This window comes from Rhinatrema bivittatum, chromosome 2 (assembly GCF_901001135.1).
Source record: "Rhinatrema bivittatum chromosome 2, aRhiBiv1.1, whole genome shotgun sequence".
NCBI lineage: Eukaryota > Metazoa > Chordata > Amphibia > Gymnophiona > Rhinatrematidae > Rhinatrema > Rhinatrema bivittatum.
The window spans coordinates 249,761,445-249,780,414 of record NC_042616.1 but is presented as its reverse complement, the minus strand read 5'-3'; the positions used below and the strand labels follow the sequence as shown (position 1 = coordinate 249,780,414).

The 18,970-nt window shown below is 42.1% G+C and overlaps 1 protein-coding gene across 6 annotated transcripts in view; it reads left to right on the top strand.

Moving 5' to 3' along the window:
- Nucleotides 1-18,970, top strand: part of CNOT10 (CCR4-NOT transcription complex subunit 10) — a 241,718-nt gene that overhangs the window by 196,670 nt on the left and 26,078 nt on the right. For all 6 annotated transcript variants that reach the window (XM_029589403.1, XM_029589407.1, XM_029589405.1 and 3 more), the window contains 3 exons: nt 5,623-5,753; nt 6,909-6,944; nt 15,077-15,204. In XM_029589403.1, coding sequence (XP_029445263.1) covers nt 5,623-5,753; nt 6,909-6,944; nt 15,077-15,204 — 295 coding nt within the window. The remainder of the gene's footprint in view (nt 1-5,622; nt 5,754-6,908; nt 6,945-15,076; nt 15,205-18,970) is intronic.

Genomic DNA, 18,970 nt, shown 5'->3' with positions numbered 1-18,970 from the left:
CCCAGCACTCCCTTCTTCTTTCACAGCCTGAACCTGGCAGACTCTGATCCCTTGCCCCTGGCTGAAGCAAGAAGTCTCTTCTCCTCTGCCCAGCTTCTTCCCAGCATACCTTGACCCCCATTCCCCAGCCCAATCACAATACTGTCTCACCTGCCTAGTCCAATCCCTGCCTAAGCTAACCTGAAAACACTCTGACCCTCTGTCTCCAGTTCGATCCCAATTCACTTTGACCTACCCTCCCCAACTTGATCCCAAAACAGTGATGCCCCTTGCTAGCCTGAGCACAGCACTCTCTCCCCAGTCTCAGCCCAATCCAAGCACACCCTGCCCACTGTGTCATACTGTTCCCCACACCCCTATCTACTCTGCCCAGCCTCTCCCCAGCACACTCCTGATCCCATTCCCATTCCCTTACCCTAACCTAGCACACTTCTGCATCTTCCCCCATCTCCCTCATCCAGACCCAGCATACTTCTCTCCCCACCTAGACTTAACACACGTTGAGATCCTGCTGGGTACTTGTGTCTTAGATTGGCCCCAGTTAGAGAAGGAATGCTGAACTTGATGGACCTTTGGTCTGCTCTAGTATGGCATTTCTTTTTTAAGGATCATCTACAAGCCCAATATATGCACTTCATCTTTCTTAATACAGAGAATCTCTGTTTTTGATCAATTAAGGTGACATGGAAAGTCTCATTATTGGTAGCAGTCAATTGAGCCTGTAAAGCTAGTACACTCCAGGCCTTAGTGATACAGTTTATACAAAGTTTCATCAGAACAGAGTAGTGCTTTACACTCCAGCTACTGCCAGAGGTGATGTTAGACTTCCATCTTAATCATCTTTTTATTATTTTTTCTTTGTCCATATGCACTTATAAGAGAGGATGCACTTTATACATTGAGTTGTAAGAGATCTGTTGCTTTGTATCTGGAGTGGACTAAAGCTTTTGGAAGATCCACTTACTTGGCTGGTCTTGCAGTGATAAACACCACTATCTCTAAATTGATAACAGGTTATGTTTCTCATTGATTTACCTTGGCAGGCTTGAATTTAGAAAGGCATATCAAGGCTATGGTGACACTGATTGCCAGTTTAAGATATATCTCTCTAGCGGACCTGGATTTGCCAATAAGTACTCTGTGCCTGTGCCTAGAGCGGCAAAAATATGGTGGGCAGCAGAATTGCTGTCTCCCAGTTGTGCTCAATCTCATTCAACAGGGAACAACCCTTTGCATCCTGCTCCACCCCTCCCCTTTCTGTCAATATGCAGGGAACAGAAGAGGAGGGGTGAGGCTGGAGGGGATAGAACAGAGCAGAGAAAATCTGTTTTGCTTCCTAATCCAATTCCTCTCCTCCCAGGTATTTGGCAGAGAATAGGGAGGGGAAGGGGGGAGACCTAAGGGGGGGGACAGAGCAAGGCAGGAAAAACTGTTCTGTAATCCAGCCTCTCCCACCTGTCTTGCTACTGCATTGCTGTCTTTCTGCTGGCTGAGATCAACTGTAGTGACTGGTATTAACTAGGGATGAGGGGGGACAATCTAAGTGGGAAAGTGAGAGAAGAATTATTGTGCTAGAAGCAGAGGAGGGCCTCAGAGAGAGTTTGTTGGAGGGGGTTTAGAGGGGGATCAACTGAGGTTAAGGAAAGGCTGGCAAAGCAAAGGGGGGATCATTTTGGGGAGGTTAGAAGGGTTTGACAGGGGAGTCAGCTGGGGTGTGTGTCTGTGTAAGAGAGGAAATAGGAGGGTGCAGTGTTTGTGTGCCAACTTGAGGTTAGAGAAGGGATGGGGACACTTCCTTTGACAATCTTTCCAACTACCCACTATAATTTGGATCCTCCCTCTCTTCATCTTGGATTCTATCCCTTGGATCCTGAAACCTCCAGTTTTTCCTACTTTTCCTTTCCCCCAGATCCAAAATTCTCCCCCCTCTGATTCTCCTTATAATCCTTCCTCCCCTACTCAGTCCTAGAATATTCCTTTCTCTCTTCTCTTTTCCATCCCAAATTTGCAGTTCTCCCCCTCTTACCTTTCCTCCTCTTTCTTGATCTTTCCTATCCCAGATCCGCTCTCCCTCTTCTCCTTTGCCCCTATCTCCAAAATCTCTTCCCTGTGCTGATACTTGAAATCCCTTTTCCCCATCCTATAAAAATATATCATACAGACCCAAGAAAGGTTGAAAATAATTTTGGGTTGATGTTCAAAGGGTTTGTCTGGCTAAGTTTGAGTTAGCCAAACAAAATGTGAAATTTAAATATTTTCCCCTGCTCCCTGGCTAAATGTTTTTCCAGACAACTGGTTGCCCGCACAAAGTTTACCCAGGTTAAAAAAAAAAAAAAGTGGCATTGGAGACATTTCCAGGGCGCAGTTTCACTTTATCTGAAAAGCATTCATATTCAGCACTGCTTGGACAAAGTTAGCCAGGTAAATCTGGTTGGACAAATATCTGTCCTAAAATTATCTGGATATAGGTGTCTCCAAGGTGTTCCCTTATTAGTGACTTCAGTGACTCAATGGATGAGTTAGTTCACAGAGTAAGCATGTAGTGGTGTGTCTGATACTGCCCAATGGGAAGTGAATGGTTTAGCAAAACTCGTAAGCCCGCTTGGCTTGGAGTTCTTCCATCCTGTCGCCTGTCTTGAAAGGGTGGTCAGTGGACCTAAGGGTGAATTCCAGGGAGAGTTGTCATGGATCAAAGAATAGATTTCTAAGAAATGTCAAAGAACCAGAGAAGTCTTTAAGAAGAGAGGAGTCTGCTCCATACTCCTCATCTTTGCAAGGAGTTAGAGGAAAGATTACCTTGCAGGGAGAAGGTCCACAGAACCAGTGCCTAAAGAAAGCATCAGCAGATAACTACCTGATGTATATCAGGAGGAGTTTCCAATTTCCTACTGGGAAGGTGTCTGCATGCAGTTTCTAGGATGGGAAGTGCCCAGGAAGAGTCCCTTGTCAAGAGTGCCTACTGCCAAGGTGTGCAGAGTTACCAGTGACTGTATCTGTGATTTTACTTGACTATCTTTTTTTTTTATATTGACTTGCACTGTTTTAAACTGTACTATCTGTGAATGTTGATCTGCAATCAAGTACTCAAAGGATTTATTTTTGAACAGTTGACCGTGTACAGTCAGCCAGTTTTTTTTTACTGGAGAAAGCAGATCTCTACAGGAAGCTTAGGACTTTGAAGTACTTTACCTTTCCCACTTGTTGTAAAAGAACCCAGGAGCATGGCCAGAATATCTAGTTAAAGGTATTCAGATAACTTTTGAACCGTTACCAAGGCTTGTCTTAGTGACGGTATATAAAACCAAATAAATAAATAAAATAGATAACTTTCTTGCTTGTCAGCTTGTTCATTAAGGACCTATTGATTTTTATAATGTAATATAAAAGATGGCAATGCTTGTTAGTATGCTTCTCAATTTTCTGGTTTTTGCGACAGCATCTGTCTCCGAGCTGCTACAGGAAACTAGGCTGTACCTTAGACCTTCTGCACCCTGTTGTACGACCTCCTGAAAAGGAGGAGCAACAGCTCCATAGTGCCTAGGATCACCAAAAACCTAAATCTATCACTGCTTCATAGAAGGAATGTTCAAGCCTACAATGTGGAGTTCAGCCAATACATTTACTAGTTACTATTGATAATTCAATATATAGCTTAGATGTAGCCTGCCATCAGGTTTCTAATTCACACCTAAAATAATACAAACGTTGTGTGGCACACCAGCTTCCACAGGGTGGGCAATGTGGACATGGCTAGGACTCATATGGTCAAAAGATGAGCTAGGAAAGCACCAATAGTATATGTCAAATTTTAAATGGAGGGAGAGCGGGGATGGAAACACACACAAATCCATTACAATGGACCAGGTCCCTCTATATGTAAATACAGGAGAAAGGGAGAAGTCTGTGTGGTATGGGCAGCTGGCTCAGTAAGTTATCTTCACTGCTGCATATGACTGCCAGAACTCTTCTACTGCTGTTGCTCCCAACACTAATAGGCCGATACAGTACTGTTAACCTGCCCTTGGACACGCGTTTTCCCTTACCCCTTATTCAGTAAGGGGAGGAAAACGCACGTCCAACCCGCAGCACCTAATAGCGCCCTCAGCATGCAAATGCATGTTGAAGGCCCTATTAGGTATGCCCGCGGGATACAGTAAGTAAAATGTGCAGCCAAGCCGCACATTTTACTTTCAGAAATTAGCGCCTACCTTTGGGTAGGCGCTAGTTTCTGCCGGCACCGGGAAAGTGCACAGAAAAGCAGTAAAAACTACTTTTCTGTGCACCCTCCGACTTAATATCATGGCGATATTAAGTCGGAGGTCCCGAAGAGTAAAAAAAAAGTTAAAAAAAAAAATTTTTAAAATGGGCCGGCAGCTGTCGGGCCGAAAACCGAATGCTCAATTTTGCCGGCGTCTGGTTTCCGAGCCTGTGGCTGTCAGTGGGCTCAAGAATTGACGCCGGCAAAATTGAGCGTCGGCTGTCAAACCCGCTGACAGCTGCCACTCTGGGCTAAAAGGAGGCGCTAAGGAAGCGCTAGTGTCTCTAGCACCTCCTTTTGCCCGTTTCTACCGCACCACCTAATTTGAATACTGAATCACGCGCACCTGCGAGTGGCCGGTGCGCACGCCGGGAGAGCGGGCTTTACTGAATCGGCCTGTGAGTCATATCCCTTGCTCGGTGCATGCTCTCTCTGTCTCACTCAACCTGGGGATAAGACAGAGGCTGGAAGGACTAAATGGAGGAAGCCCAGGAGGAGAAAATGAAGATGCAGTGTGTGTGTGCTGCACACAGCAGGGTCTAGCTCTGCATGCTGTCCATTAATTACTACACACTGTGGCTCATACTGTAGCTAGGAAGAAGAGGCATGCATGATTACACATGTTCTCAGGAGCTCCTGCATGTTTAAAAGCCACCGCTGGTGTCGCTTGTTGCAGTGCTATGCCAAAAGCAGAGCCTAGGTGCTGATCTGGATCTGAGCCTCAGGCAGTGACGTTTCTATGGCACACTGGTTGGGAAACACTGTTCTAGAATCAACTATCTGTCCTACAAGGACTGTTTGCAGAGTATAGGTCAACTTTCTCCCCTACTAGGGAACTATGATCTTCCTTGTTCTCTGTTATTTAAGTGGTATAATATAGAAAGAGAAAAGGAGGTCTTCTACATAAAATATATTTTTTTTGTTTGCTATTGATTGTTAATTTGAAATCTCTCTTTTTCTTTGAAGATAATAACATGCATATTTAGAACTCTAGCAGTACATTTCATCAGTTTTTGTATTCAAGGGAATCACTAGTTGAGCACTAAACACTGTAATATAAGAGAAAAAGCCCTAAGATATCTTAAAATTCCTTAACAGTTTTGAGCTTTCTTTAATTCATTTGGAAGAACTTGGCAATGAAAATATCATTTTCCCTGGATTTTTGAAACTAAAAACGTTTGAACAAGTTAGTGCTAAAAGCATTTTTCATGAAAGTGAAAAACAAAATCTTCAATTTGCAGTTGTATGTTTACAGATTTAAATTCATAACAAATCTATCCTAAAACTAAATACACTTTTTTCCTGTATGGATTATCATATTTTGCTGTCAGCCTAAATTTGCAGATGTGTGTTGAATTTTACAGGTTTTTGGGCCATTTATATGCAGCAGAGGCACTCATATCTCTGGACAGAATTTCTGATGCCATTACTCACTTGAACCCTGAAAACATCACAGATGTCTCCCTGGGGATCTCTTCCAATGAGCAAGATCAAGGTTAATGAAACCACCCTTATTAGTACTTGTGATGCTTTCAGCTGTAACTTGCAATATATACATGTAAAGGATTGTTATTCTACTGGGAATAAATCTGTGCAGCCTTGGTGGGATTAGTGTTTTTGTTGCAGCTTTTATATCTCAAGGTTTCTAGAATCATGGTAAGAATTGCTAATATTTCCAATGCCAATAGCGCTTTGATTATTAGTGATTTACAAAATGTCCATGATCTACCTACTTTCTGTTTGTTATCCATCACTTATCCATCATCACATTTAATAGTTAGATATGTAGAAATGTGATGAGCTGCGACTTGCTGTATGTTGGAAGAAACAAGAATAGAGGCACTGAGGCTCAGCAGAGAGAGAATCCAATGACTTTAGCAGGTCAAGTACAGTGGTCATATTTACTGGCCCTAGATTAAAAGGCTTTTGGATAATTTAACTTATGATTCATATCTAACAGTAAAGTAGATTTTTTTTGGAGGGGTCCATTTTTAGCCTCTGTTCCATCTATACAGCGATCGTACTGGAGTCTGAATATATAGTAGTTTGTATAGCTGTACGCATATCCTCCCTCTCCCTTCCCACCCACCTCAATAACTTGGAAACATCTTCTCAAACTTTGAAGTGCTGAGGGACTTTAAATTTTTAGGGATATGTCCATTCTAGTTTAGATGGGTGGGACTTAATTACTCAGTGGTGTTTGGCAAAGAAATGCATACACGAGATGCTGTGGGGAAACAGAACTGAGACACTTTAGAATATGTTGGTTTCTACATATTGTTATATAGTTAAAATATGTAGGAAATCTTTTATCCATGTTTTCCTGTGTTATGTATATGTTTGTTTTAAATAAGTAATTCATCAGTTACTAATGAGCACAACAAAAGTAATTCAATATAACTTGCTAAGACTACAGTCCAATTTTTATAAATGATTTGAACAGTAAGAAATACCTTAAATGTTTCCAGTATTCCAGAAAGCTGATAGAATTCAAACAATATTCTTGCCTTATTAAAGTCTGCTGATAAACTGAAAGCTTAAGTAGACATTTGGCCTAGATAAAGTTCACTTTCAGTTGAAAAGAAGTTCACAGAAGAATGCATTTTTTAATTTATTGATATATATATATATATTTTTTTTATCTCTGCAGGATCTGACAAAGGAGAAAATGAGCCAGTGGAATCATGTAAGGAGATTTCTCTTTTGCTTTGGGGCTTCTAGATCAGTCACAATCTGCTCCACGCCTACTGACCTCCATGTTGACAGAGAGTGGGAGCAAAAAGTAACACTATGCAACCATGATTCTTCATTCTTGGCCACCTAGATTTTTGAGCATTTTCTCAACTGCCCAAGCACTTCCTTTTGTTTCATAGACCCAGGCCCATAGCTCTCTCCAGATGTCTTTTTTTTTTTTCTTTTTTAATATGGCCAGTAGATGTCTTAACATTTATTTCCGTTTACCAAGGCTTTGACTGTTTCTCTTTCCAGCACTCTTAGCCAACCCCAGAAGCAGGAACTCAAGTTGAAAATCAAACCTAAGCCATTATCACAGCGATTCTCAACCGGTGTGTCGCAACACACCAGTGTGTCACCAAGCACCCGCAGGTGTGTCGCGTCTCCCGGTGTCCCACTGCCTTGTCTGGGAAACAGTCACTAGGATCAAGAACATTTTGGTGAAATCTATTTCTCAGTTACGTTTCTTTACGGAAGCTGCAGCTATAAAGTTTATAGATCGTGATTGGAAAATTGGAGACATGGAAAATCAGATGGGCACCCAAGTTTCTACATTGCAAAGATAATTTGGGTTTGCACTCCAAATTAGAAGTTTGGGGAACACAGTTGTGGCTAAAAACTTGCATCTTTTTAATTTTCCTATGACTATGCTGATGTACCTCTAGAACTTTTTAAAGACATATTTGAGAGAAGTACTTCACATTTCAAGCTAGGATGCAACTAGAATATCTAAAATATACTACCATCCCACCAGAAGTACATAATGAAAGTGAGGAGGAAAGAGTATTAGATACTGTCCTTACCGTGGACAGCCTGGATGTTTAGCTTTTTTGGAGTCTTCACAGGATGAGATCGCTATTAGAGCAACCTGCTGGCTTCCTTTTGCTCTGAGAGAAGACAAAGATTTGGTTTTGTGGATATATTTTAAATGTAAAAAGGCTATCTTTGTAGTTAGAGTAATGGCATTTCCTAATGTGGCACAAGCTATGCAATTTTGGAGGAAGATTTTTCTTGAGAAGAAAGCTCAATTTCATAGCATCCAGTCAGATGAATCCAGAACAAGTGGGTTATTTACCTCTACCAGCAAATGGAGACGGAGCAAACTGACATCACAGTATATATATATACCCCTGCAGTGACAACAGCCTGCCAGAATTCTCCGTCTCCAAAAGATGGTGGACGTGCATCTCCCCCTACGGAGATCGCTTTATTTTAAAGAAAGGAGAATTAAGGAAATAAATTTGCCCCGTTCTCCTGTGGTGATACCAAATGGTCCCTCCCACAGTTGAGAATTCCTGAGATCCCTCAGATGAGTGTCTTGATCCGTTGGCTTATTTTTCAGCCAGTGTGGTCTTAGCTGCTTGAGCAGCTGAAAGGCAGCAGAAGCTGAGCATGGCAGTGCCCCGCCCCTCTGCAGCCAGAGACCGTCTCTAATACTCAGCCAGGTAAGGCTAAGCTCAGGTAAGTTTAAAAGAAAACAGATTATACAGATGACTTAGAAGGAGGATTTTTGTTGTGCAGGGCTTCTTCCTTCCCCGGTCTCCGTGCTCCATGTGCTGATCCACTCTGGGAGGTCTAGGGATGTGGGCAGCTGGTGGGTTGAGCAGCCTCCTTAGGCTAGGCCCCACTCCAAGATTTTTCAGTGCATGCTGCGTGGTAGGCTGCAACGGCATTTCATGTGCTTTCTGCAGCTGCACTCTACAGGATTGTTGGTCCGGCGTGTGCATCTAGCTGTGCGTCCAGATTGTGCGCCCAGTTAAGCAACGCAATAGTGGTCGCATGCTTACCTTTGCACACAAGTGGTACTGTGCGTTTAAGTTTTTTGGGCGCCTAGATGTGTGCGCCTAATTTTTGTATGCATAATTTTTGGGCATCTAGGTTGAGTGCGCATAATAAAAATTAATAAAATAAAGCTAGACGCACGCCTCCAGCCACTGTTCAGAGCTCTGTCAGCCATAATAGCGCCTATACCTAAGAAGCCTAAGCGTCTTTCTCTTTGCACTGCTTGTCATATTCGGGCATCTCAGCCAGAAGTGCCTACTAATTTGTGCCAGTGCTGCTTGGAGGCTCAGGGAGAATGGTCTTCCTCTGATTTCACTAAGCCTGGTTCTTCCCTGCTAGGTGTGGGTCTGGGTAAAGACAGCTCTGGTGGGGCACATGATTTTGGAACTCCCCTAACTGTTTCCTCAGCAGGGGAAGGTAGGTCAGTGAGTACTCCTCAGGTATTTCCTGGTCTAGATACTTCTACATTTTCCTGGGTAGAATTTTTCCAGGGGTTGCAATCCTTCTGGCGCAGTCCTCAGCCTTGTCCAATGCTCCTAGAACAGAGACGCAAGTTGAGAATGGTGAAGTTCCCCCCATCCCCGGATTGGAACCATATAGAACTATGTTACGGTTCTTTCATAGAGATGAACTGCCAGCTCTGATTTCTCAGACCTTGACAATGCTTGGAGTTCCTGGGGTAGATTCAGTGTCTCAGCCAAAGAGAAATCCCATTTTGGTTTCCTTGCGTAAAGCCTCTTGTTTTTTTCCTGTGATGGAGGCCATTCAAGAATTGATTGATCTTGACTGGGGCACCCTAGAGGCTAATTTCAAAGGGGGTCAGGTTTTGGAAGGCCTGTACCCTCTGGATCCATTGGTAAGAACCGCTTAATGTTTTCTGAAGGCAGATGCACTTGTGTCTGCAGTTTCCAAGCGGACCACTATTCCCATGGAAGGAGGGCGCAGCCTTGAAGGATGCTCATGAAAAAAAGATTGAGACTGTCCTTAAACAAGCAATTGAAGCTGAGGCGATGACCTTGCATATCGCTTCTTGTTGTTCCTTGGTGGCTCGCTCTTGTTTGCTTTTCTCCCAGGAGGTGGATGACTCTGGGGTATACTCCAGGGCAGTTATGGAACCAGCTGCTGCCTTCTTGGCAGATGCGGGCTCTAATTTGGTCCGCATTTCACCTAGAGGTGTGGCTTCGATAGTAGCATCCAGGCATCAGTTATGGCTGAGGAATTGGTCGGCCAATGCAACCTCCAAGGCTAACCTCACCAAATTGCCCTTAAATGGCTCGCTTTTGTTTGGCAGTGAGTTGGATAAACTGGCCAGTAAATGGAGCAAATCTCCGGTTCCTCGTTTGCCAAAGGATAAGAAGCAGATGCAGCACTCTTTTAATATGAGACATTGTGCTAGAGGATCAAAGCATTTTCAGTCCTATTGAGGAGCGACCTTTCAGAGGACTCGACCCTTCAGAACATATCAGTCCTTTCATCCCTGACAACCCAGAAGAGGCACAGGCTCGGGTAGTGGAGCCTCCCAGTGAAGGTTTGCCGACCCAACCTCGGGAACAGGGAGATAGCGGTACAATTCTTTTTTTTGTTTTATCAGAGGTGGATCGAAATCACTTCAGACCAGTGATCCTGGAGGTGATCAAAGAAGGATATGCGATGGAGTTTGCAGTGTTCCTTGGAACGTGCTCATGCAGTCTCCTTGCCACTCCCCGCAGAAGAAACAGGCAGTGGAGAGAACATTGCCAAGACTCCTTAGTCTGATGGCTGTGGTCCCAGTGCCCATGTCTCAAGAAAATACGGGGCAATATTCCATTTATTTTGTTTTGCCAAAGAAGGAGGGCTCTATTTGTCCCATTCTGGAACTCAAGGGCATCAACTGTCACCTGCGAGTGAAGCATTTTCGCATGGGATCATGTGCCCGGTGATAATAGCCATACAGTCGGAATTTCTGACCTCTTTGGATCTCTCCGAGGCATATCTCCACATTCCCATCCACCTAGAACATCAACAATTCCTGCAGTTCGCGGTTCTGGGATGCCACTTTCAGTTTCTAGTGCTGCTCTCATTTGATCTGGCCACCGCTCCCAGAACCTTTTCCAAGGTAATAGTGGTAGTTACGGCAGAGTTGAAAAAGGATGACAACCTAGTACACCTGTATTTGGATAACTGGCTGATTAGCGCCAAGATGTTGGAAGAGAGCTGCCTGGTGACTCACAAGGTGATTTCCCTGTTGTTGGAGCTTGGCTGGGAGGTGAACCTTGCCAAGAGCAATCTTCAGCCTACTCAGTCGCTGGAATACTTGGGCAAGGTGTTCCTGCCGGACACTCAAATTCAGAAGTTGCTAGATCAACTCCATCTGTTGAACATACTGCACCCGTCCGTATGGTGTTAACTGCAGGTCCATGGTTTAATGGCGGCAACTCTGGAAGTGGTACCATGGATGAGAGCACATATTTGTCCTCGTCAGTGTTCCCTGATTTCTTGGTGGAATCCACAAACTGTTTGATTCGACTCCACCTGCCGATGGAGGTCTCCTCCCAACTGCAATGGTGGCTGCAAGGGGATCATCTCCTGAAGGGAGTTTCCCTATCCCTACCGGACCGGCTAGTACTGGTGACGGATACAAGTCTCCTTTGTTGAGAAGCTCACTGACAGGAGCTGACAGCAAAAGGGTGCTGAAGAGTCTCTCTGGAACCTCAATTGGCTGGAAGCCAGGGCAGTCCAGTTGGCATGTTTACAGTTCAGCGACAGGCTGCAGGGTAGATCGGTCCGAATAATGTCAGACAATGCAATGACTGTGGCTTACATCAATTGGTAGAGAGGTACCAAGAGCCAACAAGTATCGCAGGAAATAAATCAACTTATGGAATGGACAGAGGTTCATCTCCAGATGATAGCCTCGTACATTGCAGGCAAAGAAAATGTAAGAGCAGACATTGTCAGCAGGGAGAGTCTGGACCCAGAGAGTGGGCACTGTCAGACAAGACATTTCAGCTGTATGGGATTGCTGGCATCTCCCATTCCTAGACCTGTTGGCGACTTTGCGATAAGCGAAATTTCTGCGATTCTTCAGCCACAGAACAGATCCGAAGTCACTGGGGATTGATGCCTTAGTGCAGGAGTGGTCCGAAGACAAGTTGCTGTATACCTTTCCTCCATGGACCATGTTTGGCAGATTGATTCAAAGGATTGAATGCCACAGAGGGATGGTGCTCTTGGTCGCTCCAGATTGGCCATAGTATGCAGATTTGCGGAGGCTCCTGGTGGATTTGCATCTTCGACTTCCAGTGCACAGGATCCTGTTTCGGCAGGGATCTGTTCTTCATGAAGATCTGACTTGATTTTGTCTTACAGTATGACCCTTGAAAGGGCTTGCTTGCTGAAATGAGGGTATTCTGCAGCAGTGATTTCCACCTTGCTAAGACGTAGAAAATTCTCCACTTCCTTGACTTATGTGCGGGTTTGGAGAGTGTTTTAGGGTGTGGATCGAGGTACTCTTCCTTCCTGCTCATTTTGGAATTTTTGCAGGATGGCTTGAATAAAGGCTTGGCTCTTAATTCCTTAAAGGTACAAGTAGCGGCGCTCTCCTGTTTCAGGAGTCAGGTAAATGGTGAATCCTTGTCGGCTCATCCTGATGTGGCCCATTTTCTGAAAGGAGTGAAACATTTTTGTCTTCCCTTATGGTTTCCAGTGACCTTATGGAGTCTTAATTTGGCTTTGGAGTTTTTGGCAGGCCCTGTGTTTAGATCGCTACTTGCTCTCTATCCTTGCGGTTGCTGACCCTGAAAACAATTTTCCTTGTGGCAATTTGTTCTGTACATAGGGTTTCCGAACTGCAGGCCTTGTCTTGCCAGGAGCTGCGTACTGTTTCTTCCTTTTTACTGAAAGTGATCACTGAGTTTCACTTGAATCAGCCCATCTCCCTGCTGTCTCTGGACAAGAGAGAGATGTCGATGAGTATCGTCTGTTGCAGAGCCGGAGGGAGCAGGAATTAGGCCCCTGCCAGCTAAGAAAATTAGGCCCCTATGTAAGGTTCTGATGTGATACTTAAGAGAAATTGTTTTCTAAATTTCCCAAATAATTTTTATTTATTTAAGAAGGCTTTACGAGCATTTTTGTTAGCAAATTCTTCAATTACAATTGAAATTTTTATTTAAACATGTTAGAAATAGATATATTTAGCTTTTTTTTAAAATTTTGCCCAACAAACGTAGGCCCCTTGAACATTGTACGCCCTAGCCAAATGGCCATGCTGGCACCCCCTCTCTCCTGGAGTGGTCTGTTGTGACCCTTGGATGTCAGGAGACATATTGTCAGGTATCTAGTAGGGATGTGCTTTGGGTAAAAATTTCGTGTCAGGCTTCGTTTCGGCCCCCCCCACCCCTGGCAGGAATTTCGTTTTTCCTGTGTTTCGGGTGGGGGGGTTTCGGGGGCCCCGATTTTCGGGTTAGTGCGCACTATCGGGAGTTAGTGTGTGCTAACTCCCGATAGCGCGCACTAACGGGAGTTAGCGCGCACTAACTCAAAATGAATTTTTTCCGAAATTTCGGAAAAAAATCAATTGCCAAATTAGGCAATTTTGTTGACATTTCCTAATTTGGGGAAAACGATTGCACATCCCTAGTATCTAGAGCCTTTGAGAAGTCAGATTGCCTGTTTGTCCTTCACGGCGGTACAAGATGGTGAGCCAGCCTCGTGGGCTACAATAGCTCGCTGGATTAAGGAGGTAGTCACAGCTGCATATATGGATGCAAGGAAGCCCTTACCTAGTCAGGTTAGGGCTTATTCGACTAGGGCTCAGGCAGTATCATGGGTAGAAGTTAGATTGTGTCTCCTGTCAACATTTGCCGAGCTGCGACATGGTCCTCCTTACACACCTTTTTCCAGGTTTTATTGTCTGGATGAGAAGGCCTGGGAGGATGCGGCCTTTGCACGGGCGGGTTTGACTGGACCACGAGCAGCCTCCCACCCTATTTAGGAGTAGCTTGAGTACATCTCATTTGTTCTGGATTCATCTGACTGGATGCTAAGAAATGAGAATTTACTACTTACCTGATAATTTCCTTTTTTTTAGGACAATCAGATGAATCTAGCTTCCTTCCATCGGTTGCCGAATGATTGTATATTGATCCTCCTGTGTGCTTACATATTACAGGGATTACTGGTAAGTGTTTCTCCAGTCCCTAGACTAGTGTTATTACATTCTTGTCTGAGCTTAATGTTGCCTGTTGGCTAGGTATTAAAATGGTTATCTGTTTTTAATCAAGTTTTTTGCTAGTCTGTCCACAGTTGCTTTTAAGAAAATACTGGCAGGCTGATGTCACTGCAGGGGTATATATATCGTGATGTCAGTTTGCTCAGTCTTCATCTGCTGGTAGAGGTGTATAACCCACTTGTTCTGGATTCATCTGACTGTCCTAAAGAAAAGGAATTTCTTAGGTAAGTAATAATTTCTCAGTGCTTATGTTGGATGGTACTTTTTTTCTGAATTTTTCATGCCAATGCAATTTAGTTTCCAGGGGAACAAATTCATTTTTTACTCATCCCAACAGGGAAATTGTTTGCAAGATAAGGTTTCACGATTGCTGATGTTTCTTTCTATGTGATGTGTATGTGGTTAGGGTAAGTGTTCATGATGATGTATTGCATGGCAGATGTAGGTTAGTGATACCTTATTTCATTTATTAATCTCATTTTTCTTTTATATTTTCTTTGCAGTCTCCCAATTATGCAGACTTGACATAATCTTGTAATATGTTTTTATGGAGTTTTCGGTTTCTTTGATATTTTTTGTCAAGATTGTATTTTTCTATGGTTTACTTGTAAATCTCAAATAATGTTGATAAATTTAAAAAAAATGTACAAGTTGTAAAAGGATATTCAGTAACATCATTAAGACAATTGCACAAACAATAACCAGGTTGCTTAGTGGCAAATGAGCAGGACTCTTGTGTCCTAAGGATTGGACAGGAAAGTAAAAGAGACGATGGCAGACTTTCTGAAATTGACCAGTACTTATAACCACAGCCTTAGATCAATAATCCCAAAGGTCTGCTTGTCAGTGATTATATTACAATATGAGTAACTGAAATAAGAAAATATGTTTCAGATTTTATAATCTTGAAGAATGCTATACCTTTTTTCCTTTGTATTGGTCAGGTAACTGAAAACATGAGGGGTTTTTTTTGTTTGTTTTTTTAAAGAGATCTGTCTACCCCATGTTCATAAATTTTCTTGGTGTTTTGTAGATGATTGCAGCACATGAGAATGTTGAATTAAAGATTAAATTCATGTTTTCATTATTTTAAGCGGGAAAACAAACACCACAGTGTTACCCAAATTCAGTTACATCTGCACGAACAATGATGCTGTTTAATCTTGGCAGCGCCTACTGCCTGCGAAGTGAATATGACAAAGCACGCAAGTGTCTGCAACAAGTAAGTATATTACATAAACACTTTAGTGGAAAATAAAAGGTATTGGACTTGAATTTTAGATTGTCTCTGACTTCTAATTGATCACAGCCATTGTTGTAATGTGCCTGTTTTGTATTGGTAGCTGCTTTCTTTTTTTTTTTTTTTAATAGTAGTAATAATTAGAGAATCACTCCCTTATAATTATTCTTGTCTACCCATAGAGATGAAGTCAGTTATCTTGTATTCAGTCAGCAGTCTCATCATGCAGTAATGTGTCTATGCTAGAGAAATACTTCCAAGCTGCTTTAGCCTTCTGATGTTACCTGCTTAAAGAACTTATTGAAAGTTGGAAAGCATAAAATTTAGTATGGATCGTAACTTGGGATATTTTTAAGCAGGATCTCAGTCTGGATGTCTGGCTCAGATTTAAAATCATCTTGGATTTTTTTTTACTTTGCTAGTGTTGATCTTGTTTACTTAATTTTACAGTATGCTCAGATGGTTAGTTTTACATTTCTCTTAAAGAGCTTTCTCACACCATACTTGTTTTTTCAGGGATTATTTAAATGCTAATTTTAAATTATAATTATTAAATTCTTTTTTGGTATATCTATATGGATACCGAAAAATGTTTAGCTAACTACTAGGCACATACTTAATGTTCTGTCAGTAACTTTGATGAGCCCTACATAAGCTATCTCACGACCTGTTCAGTCAAGCAATGACTGTTGGTAGCTTAGACATTAAGAGGTAACTTTAAATAACTCCATGCGGCCCATATACATGTGTATATTGCCATGTGGAGATCTATGACGGGATTTTTTAACCCCCCAAACCTACGCACGCATGTATGGTTTCACACAAATACCTGCAGTGCATTGAAAGCATGTAGTTTTCCTACCTATTTGAAAAACATGCAGAAAAAAATCACAGCTTGTGTAAATCCTGTCTACGCGCAGAAGTTAGTATATTTTAAAACGTGTGTGCGTAATTGAAATCATTAATTTGCCTTTACCACTTGTTCTCCAGGTGATAGAGACCTTCCTAGTTCTTCACTCTTGACTCCACCCCCCCCCCCCCCCCATTCACTCAGACCTCCCACCTAAACAGACGAATCTGATATCAATTGCACCAGATAATTAGTAGGTGTAAAATTATGTGATTAAGTTGCATCACCTGCCCCTTAAACCTCCCCTTTTTTTGCACATAAATGTGCACACAAGACAAAAAATACATGCATACTTTTGATGTTTTTAAAATAGCTTGTACTTGAGTATATGCTAATTTTACAAGCATATCGTGAAAATTCATTCCTTTGTCATTTTTTATTTTTCTAAGATAACTGTAATCAAAGCATATGCAAAATAACCTTATTCATCTGTGTGTGGATTTATCTCATACATCTTAAATTGTTTATTTTTAAAATCAGATGTGCTTAACAGAAAAAAAACAAATGTTCTAGTTTGATTTAATAAGGTGCAAATTAATTTAGTAGATGTTAAGTTGTGTGTTTAAAAAATGTGTAATTAAAAATGTATAGGTATGTGACATTCTTCTTTACATAGAAATAAAACAGTTGCAGATTTTCACTTGTCTCCTTATTTCATTGATTAGGTATATTTATTTTTTAAATTTCCTCTTTCTGTTGGCTTGCCCAAATAATGTCAGCACTCTTTCAAGCCCAAAGGATCATCCGGAAATCAAATAGACTTATCCTCAGTTCTGTGGAATGAATAGGATGTGCTACAGTAGCAGCAGCCATCTTCCCTCCTTTAATATACATGCATTCTTTCTTCCAGGCCTGATCTCGCTCTCCTCTTTCTCTGTCTTTTCTCTCCCACCCCCGACATTCACACAATTTTCTCATGTGCTTGCCTTATACTGTTAGCAGCACCAGGTTCTTCCTGGAGCTGAATTGCCGTCTTCTATCTCCATGCCCAACAACAATTGGCTTGCATGTTACTCTATGCTGTGAGTGCATGTAGGTTGACCTTCATTGGAACATTGTTAGTGCGGAGAATGTGCTTTGAATTCTAGGGAATAATGCTGTACCACATTTATTGTGAATAATTGTTTTAACCTCTTATAGATCGTATCATTCTCTGAAGACAAGTAGGTTCACTATGTCGCACAATGTGTGGCACAAAGCAGAACAAAATTCTAGAGCTTTCTGGAAAAGCCAAAGTCTTTTCTGTGCTTTTGTGGGCCCTCCCACACTGTGGCAATCCTGCAGCTTCTTTCAGTTTCCTTTTTTTTAGTTAGATGTATTCCAGCAAGCTCTGTAGTATTTGTGCTTTTCCTTTTAGAATTTTATTTTTTATTCTCTTCGATCGCTAGTTAGGCTTTCATAACCTTTAAACATTTTTTTATTTTTTCTTTTCTTGTTCAGTATTCTTACAAATTGTCTCCTACCTCCCAACCCATGCCCCAATTTTTCAGTGGGAAACAAGGCACCAAGGAGGCCTGTAATTGTTTTTATTTTGTCATCCAGGCAACTCTTCTTTAAATAAACTTTTTTTCTTCTTTTGATGTCACACTGTCAGTTTTCTTACCATGTCAGAGAAGCAAAGCGTTAGCTTCAGATTCTGTCCTAAGTATGCACTGAAGATGTCCATCACAAAGTGTGCTGCATTTGTCTTCGGAAGGACCTCAGCATTGCTAGCTGTGAAGTCTTCTGCAGGATGTTACTTAGAACAGTTTGATCCCAGAAGGGCAGGTTCTGTACTTTCCATTTTGGGGAGTTTAAGCTCAACTCTAAGAAGCTGGTCTCAAATGACCACATGACTCAGAAAGATGACCACAGTTGTTTTGATAGCCAGGCCTCACGAAAGAGGTCCTATGACTTGTGGCAAGAGCACAGCACCTCCAGTGTTATATACTACCTTTTGGCCTTGCAAAGTTCTCCAGGTTTTCACCAAATACATTGTTGTCATTGCAACTTATTTATGCAACCTGGTAATTCATGTTTCCCTAACTGAACAATAGACTTCAAGAACACATCTCTTGGGCAAACAAATCAACACCCATCATCTTCCAGGTGTTTAAGTCACTAGAGTTTGTGGTCAATTACCCCAGGTCGCATCTGAACCAGTCAACTCAATCAGATTTCATAGGAATTCTTCTAAATGCTTCTTGGGCCATGGACTTTCTTCTCATGAAGATGAGATAGTCCATGACAACGAATTCCAGATCTTAGTTATGCGTGGAGTAAAAAAATATTTTCTCTTAGTTTTAAATATATTACCTAGTGTCTTCATTGTGTGTCCATTGGTCTTTGTATTTTTCAAAAGAGTAAACAACTGATTAACGTTTATTCATTCCAATCCACTCATTTTATAGACTTCTGTCTTATCGCCCCTCAGCTGTCTCTTCAAGCTGAAGAGTCCTAACCTCTTTAGCCTTTCTTCATAGGACAGTTGTTCCATCTCTTTTATCATTTTGGTCGCCTTCTCTGAACCTTTTCTAATTCTGCTATATCTTTCTTGTGATGTGATGACTAGAACTGCACACAATACTCAAGATGAGGTCGCAGCATGGAGCGATACAGAGGCATTATGATATTCTCTTTTATTCTCTATTCTTTTCTTAATAACCCCTAGCATTGTATTTACTTTTTTGGCTGCTGCTACACACTGAGCAGATCATTTCAACATATTTTCAATGACGACACCTAGATCCTTTTCCTGAGTGGTGACTCTCAATATGGAACCTTGCATTATGAAGCTATAATTTGGGTTACTCTTTCCTAAGTGCATCACTTTGTACTTGTCCACACTAAATTTCATTT